At 42.5% G+C, this 9,965-nt stretch overlaps 1 protein-coding gene across 1 annotated transcript; it reads left to right on the top strand.

Moving 5' to 3' along the window:
* The first annotated feature begins 506 nt into the window (after nucleotides 1-506).
* Nucleotides 507-8,346, top strand: LOC124150043. The gene is made up of 5 exons (XM_048402202.1): nucleotides 507-1,563; nucleotides 1,904-1,962; nucleotides 2,153-2,201; nucleotides 2,695-2,754; nucleotides 7,465-8,346. The coding sequence occupies exons 1-5, from the start codon at nucleotides 507-509 to the stop codon at nucleotides 8,175-8,177; spliced, it is 1,938 nt and encodes a 645-aa protein (XP_048258159.1). The 3' UTR covers nucleotides 8,178-8,346.
* The last annotated feature ends 1,619 nt before the right edge of the window (nucleotides 8,347-9,965 follow it).

Here is a 9,965-nt window from a genome sequence, read left to right as displayed (position 1 = left end):
TTAGAGATGTGATCTCTTTTCGTTTTTCAAATTTGACCGAGACAAAAGACCAAAACATTCAAAATAGCTGTATTTCAAATTTTGACGGCATTTCGAGGTCTATACACTAGTTGATTGTGAAATATGAATACACATGACGGCCCCGATAACTTAATGTTTGCTAGAGCATTCACCGCATCATACGAACGATGTCCTGTTGACATTCATTATCACCAGAAGCAGAAAGGCAGTCTAGAAAACGTTCTAACAACCAGTATCAATATTCAATACAACAATATCACAACATGTGTCTCAAGGAATATTGATCTTTATGTATTCAATAATCAGTTGTAATGTGATTGCCTGTTTTTAATTCAAATACATCATGGATCAAGTGTTAGTGCTTAGGTTGAGCCCATTTATTTTCGTGGAATGATTGTGCCATTATTGATAAACTGTTCGTATTATTACAATGGTATATGCAATGTTCTCGTTGTAATAGAGACAACGCTATTCTTTGTTTCAGAATGAACACCTTCCCGAAGTGTTCTGTCTGTCGGGAGCAGTTTACCCTGAAAGGTCCAGTCCCCTACTTACTACCCTGTCTACACGCTGTGTGTGAGACGTGTGTGACATCTGCAGCTGGTGGTGTGATATCATGCTCTACATGTCAGAGGGAGGTCAACCTCACAGACACGAGCCTCCAGAAGGACGCAGTCAGGCAGAAGGAAATATTCCACCTGACCGTCAAAAATCGCCCCACAGGGCTTCTCTGTACAAATGAAGATGATGGAAATCAGGCTGTGTGTTGGTGTCAGGAGTGTGAAGAGTTCCTCTGCGAATACTGCCAGAACTTGCACAATGGTTTTAAAGCTACCAGAAGACATGTTGTTGAAACCTTTCGGGATATGGCACCGGGGAGCATGTTTGTAGATCCAGTATGCAAACTTCACAATCGTTATCCTCTTGAATATTTTGATAAACACTGCAACATTTCAATTTGTGCCAAATGCAGGCTTGGCGAGCATTCCGAGCACGACGTTGAGGATTTAGATGTGGCTGCTGATGCTGCAAAAGGACGGATAGAACAACATGGGAAGAATGTGACTGCCCATCATACTTGTCACCAAGCATATTTGAAGAGCGTCAGCAAAGTCGTAAATGACACAAAGAATACAAGTAGTGCTCTTAAGGAGGCCATCCACCACACTTTCCATTCTCTGAGGACACAACTTGATCAAAGAGAGAAGGAGCTGGTCATAGATCTGGAGAATCAGACGAAGCAGGAACTGTCAAAACTGCACACTGTACAAGTTACCTCTGAAGGCGAGAGTGAAAGATGCAAGTGGACTTCAGACTACATCAGGACAGTGCTCAAGTATGCTTCAAACTCTGACTTTCTCACACTGGAGTGTTCGATACAAGACACAGCGAAGACGCACCTCAGATCAGTTCCACCTGAGACACACAGTGCACCGGCAGCCAGTTTCAACACAGGGGGCCTGGAGAAATTGAAATCCTACATTTCTGACTTTGGGTCTGTCAATGAAGATGGATCAGCTGCTCAGGCACATACACATGCAGGTACTTGCTTCTTACTTTGGCGATAGTTCATTTTGTATATGAAGATTGATTGAAGCTTTGAATAAAACAAACAAAGAGTGGGTATTTGATAACTTTGCTTTTTAGAAGTTGGTAGAACACAAAAAGATTACATTAACCTTTTTTATTGATTACTACTGAATACTGTGTAATCGTATTGAGTTAATATGTCATTTCAAACAATACAGAAGATTCGTGTCTTCTTGTTTATGTTTAGTTTAAGATAGGTTGCTAATGAGCTATCTATACATTATCAACAACGCCTCAGGGAACAGTCAAATAGTTCATCGATTTGCAACAGTTGTGTGTATTTATTGTACAGATCAAGGCACACAGACAGAAGATAGCCATCTAACTGACCTGGAAAACAAATACAAAGATGTAAGTATTCTCATTCAGCAAACGTGTGTAGAGATACGAATCGTTATTTCTGATGTATTAAATTTAGCATTTCACGATTGACTTGGTACATGTCATGTTCGTAATAGTTTGTACATTAAAGTGACACCTGTATCTCATATTCAAAACAAACCTACTGTTATGTGATTCTTGGATTTTCTTTTGTTCTAAGCTGAAAGTGCTGGAGGTAGCTGACGATCCAACGCCATTGGCAAGTTTTGGTAAGATACGTTTCATTGGTTTGAAAACAATAACAATACAATATAACGAAGCTATGTATATCCCTTTAGTTTTCATGCTATATTTCACAGGCTATATTTCCAAAAGCTCAAAATGCCAAACCTCAAATAGGTTTGAATTATCTTAAGATTACCTTGTAAGTTTTTCAAAATATGAATTTGAATAATTCAACTTTTCACAGATTTGAATTTTCAATTTGACATGATATTATGATATTTGTAAATTAATGGTTAAAGATCTAATACACAATAAATCTCCATCAGTAGTGTACAGCAGTTGAAGGGGGAGGAAAGTTAGATTGGGTTTTTTTTTTAGTTATTAAACGGCCCCAGATTTGTCTTGGCAGATATTTTGTTGTGTACAAAGATGGTGTATTCCGCTCGTGAAACCAACAGAGTTCTCAACATCTAACTTAATGTTATATATGTGTGAGCGCGTTTATGTTTGTTCTTTTATCTAGAAATTGTTTTGCAGATGCTGGTGTTAAAACCTACACTCTGAAAACAGGAACGAGGACACCGGTGACTCTGCAGTGTGAGTACAATCAGATGCGTGCTTGGCCGTGTTCCACACTTTACATGTTCCGTTGCTCGCCCTTAACGGACAGGATAGGTTACTTGGTGAAGCGCTTTTCCTAGTCGACAGGGCACTGCTGAAAACGTTTCACGAAGTATAAAGTGATTGGTGCATCACTGAAATCCACCACGTTACTGTGTGTTGTAATGTTTCCATTTCCTAAACACAAGGCATGAAACAATGAACTGTGTCTAGTGGTGTTGACCATCTTCTGAACACAGAAGATGGCATGGGTTTACTGATGTTATCCACCATTTTCAACACAACACGGTACTGGGTGCAGTCATGTCGTCCATGTTCTGAACACATGATACTGGATGTAGAGATGTTGTCCGCCCTTTAAACCCGGGGCATGTTACCTGGTGTAGTGATGCTGTCCGCCCTTTCAACACAGGGCATGTTACTTGGTGTAGTGATGTTGTCCGCCCTTTAAACCCGGGGCATGGTACTTGGTGTAGTGATGTTGTCCGCCCTTTAAACACAGGGCATGTTACTTGGTGTAGTGATGTTGTCCGCCCTTTAAACCCGGGGCATGGTTCTTGGTGTAGTGATGTTGTCCGCCCTTTAAACCCGGGGCATGGTTCTTGGTGTAGTGGTGTTGTCCGCCCTTTTATCACGGGGCATGGTGCTTGGTGTAGTGATGTTGTCCGCCCTTTAAACCCGGGGCATGGTTCTTGGTGTAGTGATGTTGTCCGCCCTTTTATCACGGGGCATGGTGCTTGGTGTAGTGATGTTGTCCGCCCTTTAAACCCGGGGCATGGTTCTTGGTGTAGTGATGTTGTCCGCCCTTTAAACACAGGGCATGGTACTTGGTGTAGTGATGTTGTCCGCCCTTAAAACACAGGGCATGGTTCTTGGTGCAGTGATGTTGTCCGCCCTTTAAACACTGGACATGGTACTTGGTGTAGTGATGTTGTCCACCCTTTTATCACGGGACATGGTACTTGGTGTAGTGATGGTATCCGCACTTTTACCACAAGGCATGGTATTTGGTGTTATGATGTTGTCCGCCCTTTTACCCGTGGCATGGTACTGGGTGTAGTGATTTTGTCCGCCCTTTAAACACGGGACATGGTACTTGGTGTGGTGATGCTATCTCCCCTTTTACCACGGGGCATGGTACTTGGGTGTACTGATGTTGTCTGCCCTTTTACCACGGGGCATGGTACTTGGGTGTACTGATGTTGTCTCCCCTTTTACCACGGGGCATGGTACTTGTAGTGGTGATGCTGTCTGCCCTTTTACCATGGGGCATGGCACTTGGGTGGAGTGATGTTATCCGCCCTTTAAACACGGGACATGGTACTTGGTGTGGTGATGTCTGCCCTTTGAACATAGGACATGGTACTTGGCGTGCTGAGATTGTGAAACCTTTAAACACCGGTCATGATACAGCGTGCTGTCATGTTGTCCACCCTTTAAACACAGGACATGAAACTGCGTGATGTTGACTTCCCTTTAAACACAGGACACGATACTGCCTGCATGTCTGTAGTTTCTGGACATTTCTGGTGTCTGGTCGCATGGACGTTGTCGAGTTTCTCACATTGTTTCCTGAAGATCTATTATGAAAATCCAGATTGTCTTGAAGACTTAAGAACCACCCTCGCCCACGGGGACATTACATTTTGGTGCAGGGCGTTGCACCTCTTTGGTTAATGGCATTCACAAATGCTATATATCAAAATTTGATCCCTTGTAGTGTATGTTGTTTTAAGTGAGTAACTTAGTATTGCCCTGACTGGCAGAGGCGTTAGATAGATAACACTCTTGTAACACTGAAATTGCACTTCCAAGATAACGCTTCATGAGAAATAGCGTGGGCGTAAACGTTTCACGATGCGGCCGACAACAACTCTGGAGGAAGCAACGAGTAGGTAATGTCCCCATCTGCAGGTTGGTAGATATGTGTGCACACGGCGCGCGTGTGTGTCCCAGAAGAGCCGACCCAACGAGAATCGTGTAGGGGGAGAAAACGTGACAACGCCCAAGCCTGTCATGTATGCCATGTAAACTGCGACACGGAGATATCTCGTCAGTCGTTTGTTTAAACACAAGACATGATACTGTGTGTACTGAGATTGTCCACCCGTGAAGTTTCGTCACTAACAGCCACGGAAATCTCTCGTCAATTGTTGGAATAAGAGGATGACACGAAGCTTGGAGAACTAGTCGTGATTTTGTTGATCAACGACTTTAATGTTTCACACTGGTAGAGACATGTACAAGGCCTACCTGGCTCTCCCGACCCGTGAAGATCCGGGATAGAATAGGTCTTCAGCAACCCATGCTTGTCGTATGAGGGATCGGGATCGAGTCGTCAGGCTCGCTGACTTGGTTGATGCATGTCATCGTATCCCAATTGCGTGGATCGATGCTTATGATGTCAATCACTGGATTTTCTGGTCCACACTCGAGTATCTACAGATCGGCGTTATAAAGCGTGAAGGGCGGTCGGGTAGCCTACTGGGTAAGGCGTTCGCTCATCACGCCGAAGACCCGGGTTCGATTCCGGACATGGGTACAATGTGTGAAGCCCATTTCTGGTGTCCCCCACCGTGATATTGCTGGAATATTGCTAAAAGCGGCGTAAAACCATACTCACTCACTCACAATAAAGCGGGAAAGTTGCTGAGTGCGGCGAAAAACAAGAAACGAACAAAACAAAACCTGTTTCTCGCTTCTCAACAGGTACGTGTAGCTGAACACGGTCTTTCAATATTACAAAGGTTCAATTTGTATAATGGCTAAAACAAGGGCCGATAATACCATTATCTTTGTTAACTTTTAAAACTAAGTCTTAGCTCATGTGTCTTGTTTGTCAAACAATTACTGGTGCTAGTTTGTTTGATGTCAATGCTTACGGTAAGATGGAAGCCCACACTTATAACAATAGCATGTAAAGATATTGATGCGCTGCAGTAAATATCATACTGCAAGAAGCAGTAAAAACATTTATTGAAAAATGTCCTCATATAATAAATCATTTCGTCTACACCGAGAAGAGAAGTGTAGAGAGAAGGCTGGAATGGGTTGATCATTGATTAAAGGTGAAAGTTTATACTTAAATTTGTATACATATTTGAATATTTACGGGTATGAGTTGAATATGGATAAAAAGTTGGTTCAGCTATTCCGCCATTTACAGTGAAATAATCATGTGTCATCAGTTACGCTGTATGTTCACCCATTGACATAAATGTTAAATATATTTAAACCATGGCTTCTTTGTCCGTGGTCTAACTGACTGAATTGTTAGTTTAACACCACTTGGCAATGACTGAACTTCTTTTTTTCCCTATCATGTATCTTGATGATAGAATAATTTCATGAAAAATGTTTGTTGCCAGCGGGATTCGAACCAGTGAAGTCCGCACTGTAGGCTCACGAATGTAGACTTCTGCCACGGCGGCATTGGAGAAAGGGAAGAAAATTAACAACTAATTATTTACGTACATCAGTACAAATTGTTTTATCCCTTTATGAACTGCGAAATGTGTTTTATGCAAGTTTTATGTTATTCTACGAAGTCGAGTATTTGTACAGTACTTGTGATTTTGTAGCTTTTCGTTCAACAAAACGAACAGATACAAGAAATTACTGTTATCTTGATCAGGGCTATATTTGCTCATAATAGGCCCATCAACATGGGCAAGTAATATTTAGTTGATTGATAAATGTGCTCGAGTTGGTCAAATATGAATGGTATACTTGCCCCGGGACATGCATTTCATAACCCAAACCGGCAACGTGCGAGGTGGACATGCAATAGCCTCGGGGAACACATTTCACGTGCTTCACACTGACACAGTGTTCTCACAGTTGAGCATGGAGTTCCTGAATATCTTTCAAAATACCTTTAACAAAACAATGTGTTTTAAGCACTAAGGGTGACATAAATGTTTTAGTATGTTAGATCACTCGGATCCCAGGTGCTAATCGTTGTAACGGTTGATTAACTGGGCTCTGTGCGCCTCACGGTCTAAATATCATTTCAACGATGAAACCCTGGGTCGTCTCGGCCTAACCTATACATAGTGATGATCATAATGGTCAGTATCAGTGTCTTTTGGTTGAGGAATATGTAACGAACTGTGTAGAGATATAAGAAAAACTGTTCAATTTGAAAAATACATCATACAACTATGAAATGTGTTACCAGCGAGTGTGCTGAAGCTGTGGCCAGTGACTGAAGCGGACGTAGAAGTTACCTGTTCACACTGTCTGTTGAACACTCAAGGGAAAAATATCGTCAAACAACAGCTTTTTCTGTCTTATTGTTTACAAAATTGTAAAGAAGAGTTTAGAATAGTAACAATAATAGTTTTATCGTGAAATAATGAAGATACATATGCGTGTTCCGACAGCAAGTGTCTATTTCTGACTACTGACAGCAGAGCAGCTTAACTAACATGTTTTATGCAGTAAAGATTTCATTGTCAATCCATGCAAGCATTTATGTAAAACATTGAAAATACCCATGCAAATACTTTCACAGTGAAATTATTTGTATTTTATCACAATAACAATGAAATTCACAGACAGACGAACATGACAGCCGATCGTTCAGTGCGGTGTTTTGAAACATTGAAACGAGGTTCACAATGAGCTGCTCCATTTGTTATCTGAAGACATTTGGTAAACTGTAAACAAAATGTATATTTCCAGGTCCTAAACTACAACTGGACGCTGCTCGAGCCAACACAGACAGGTGCCACGTAACTACAGACGGTGAGCTGGTCAACTCGCGGCCCGCCACGAGACACAGAGACAGCGGCAGGTTACAGAGACACAGAGACAGCGGCAGGTTACAGACATACCGCGGCACCTGTAGTTCCACCCCCATCCCCCTTCCTCCATCCCCCTCCAATGTCACCCCGGCCTCACACACACCACGATACTGGGAGACCCACTCCAGGGTGGGTGTGGTGGGTGGAGGGTTGGGGTGGCGTATTGCCCTGGAGATGGGTGTGGGGGAGGAGAGCCAGGTGGACAGTGGGTGGTATGTTCATGCACAGCGCCGCTCCTGGTGTGTCTGTGTAGAGAACTGTGGCACACACCTGGGGAGTATCTGTACCAGCGTGTATCAGCAAGGGGAGGAGGGGGAGTGTTACAGAAACACAATGTCTGACACACCCGGCACACATGCCACCCTCCACTATGGCGTTGTGCTGGACGTGGGGAGGGGGAGACTCGCCTTCATCGATCTCGACAGGGAGATTGTTTTGGCCAAGTTGGATGTTGAGTGGAGGGAGTCTCTTCTCCCCATGTTTAGTGCTGGGCGGCCAGGTGACGTCACAGTCAACATGAAGGTGGTCAGCGGGGTGGACATCACCATGACTGACTCCAAGAAGTCACTTATTTATAACGCGCTCACATAGGAAATAAAATAAACATGACATTGTGTAAACTTGTTAGTGTGACATATTTATTTAAACTGTCAAATGTAATGTGATTGTATTGTTTGAGGCGGACATAGAAGTTACCTGTCTATGTGTTGTTTGTTGTGTACAAGAATGTAACAAGGTTAGCTAAATGTGTTGTTTTCTACTTGACTGGTTTCTGTTGTGTATTAGAAACATTTTGCATCCTCACATGAGTATTGTTATGAATATGAATCTGTGGTAATCGATCAGTTTATCACACTTTTCCTACATTTCTGGGAAATGGCACAACAAACAACTGAGTGCACAAATTCACCAAAATCATGAATTTGTTGACATGTTTCGTTTCTTCTCTGTAATATAATTGTTTTAAATCCCCACATGAATAGTGTTGTGCTGAAAGTATTGCACTTGTGCCTCCACATTGCCACATTTGATGTCGGTGAAGAAATGGGATGAAAGTGATTGAAGCGGACATAGAATGTACCTGTGTACATGTGACGCGTGTACGGAAATGCAATCAAGTTGGCAGAATGTTTTCCAGAGAGGCAGGACAATCCAGAACATCCTCAGCGCCAATGGCAAGCCCCCTACATCTAAGAAAGAAGACCCAGCTGGAGCCGTATATCACATACAATGTGACTGTGGCGACTCCTATGTAGGAGAAACATCCAGGCCCCTACCCATTAGAATAAAAGAACACAAGACCTCAGTACAAAAAAATGACTCAAAATCAGCCATCTCCGACCACACCCAAACCCACCCCGATCACAACATCCAGTGGAACAACATCAAGATCCTGGCCAACAACCAATCAGACTACAAAATCAGGAAACTCCTAGAAGCCATCCTCATCATAAGGATCCAGCCAGCAATGAACAGAGACCAAGGCTATTACATCCCGCCTGCTTACCATCACCTAATTGCTCAATCCCTTTGTCCATCCAATTAATACAGTGGCTTCCATCATCTCCATCAGTTAGCTTGTTTACTCTGCTAGTATACTCTGTGTTCATCAGTCATCCACTGGCTTCCAATTGGCTTAATAACCTCTGTGCCCATCAACTAGTCACTGTAACAACTTAGATGTCAATAAGTGTATATATACCTATGTTGTTTAGCCCTATCCATCACTTGCTTGATAAAGGTGTTAGGATCTACACCGAAACGTCGCACCAATTGTAATAAAGAAGTTGTTCATCCATAGAACTCGTCTTACTTTATCACTCCAACTTCTAAATGCCACTCAAAGAAGTCATTGCATGTCAGTTTAATATGGCGTTAGAAAGACCAAGTGATGCGGGTAATAGATGTTTACGGCTTAAGTGAAATCCACGAGCTCAGTGCTGACCGACCAAGGGACGTAATCAGGGCGAACTGGCCTTCTTGCAGACAACGAACGGGTGACAAATACTGCGCAAATATTATAAACATACATTTCCATTTACCTTTAAAACTGTATGCATTAAAACTGTGTCTGTTAAGTTGTTTTTTTTGTTTTTATAACTTATATCTGGTTTTAATGAGATTGCCTGCTACTCACAGTTGCACAGTTACAGCAAAAAAACACACGATCTTTTGAGACTGGTAAGTCATTATAGGCGGATGTAGGTTGGTGGGGGTGAATTGACAGGGGATGGGATTGAGGTGGTGAATTGGTGACACATCCCTAGTTTGTTATGGCCCCCAAATAATGTAACATCTTCTCATGCCGGTCCCTATAATAAATGACCCGTCCCCACGTAATGTTCAAACATGTATGTTTTCTTATTTGAAACAAATAGC

The sequence above is a fragment of the Haliotis rufescens genome, unplaced genomic scaffold (assembly GCF_023055435.1).
Source record: "Haliotis rufescens isolate VD_foot unplaced genomic scaffold, xgHalRufe1.0.p SCAF_25, whole genome shotgun sequence".
In the NCBI taxonomy this organism is placed as follows: domain Eukaryota; kingdom Metazoa; phylum Mollusca; class Gastropoda; order Lepetellida; family Haliotidae; genus Haliotis; species Haliotis rufescens.
Note: the sequence above shows the minus strand (reverse complement) of the source record. Positions and strands in the feature narration are given on the sequence as shown.

Excerpts from the sequence above, each read along its gene's own strand:
- LOC124150043 (XM_048402202.1), top strand. The coding sequence starts at position 507 with ATGAACACCTTCCCGAAGTGTTCTGTCTGTCGGGAGCAGTTTACCCTG. Across the intron at positions 1,564-1,903 it reads TCAGGCACATACACATGCAG|ATCAAGGCACACAGACAGAA; the intron begins GTACTTGCTTCT and ends TTTATTGTACAG. Across the intron at positions 2,202-2,694 it reads AACGCCATTGGCAAGTTTTG|ATGCTGGTGTTAAAACCTAC; the intron begins GTAAGATACGTT and ends ATTGTTTTGCAG.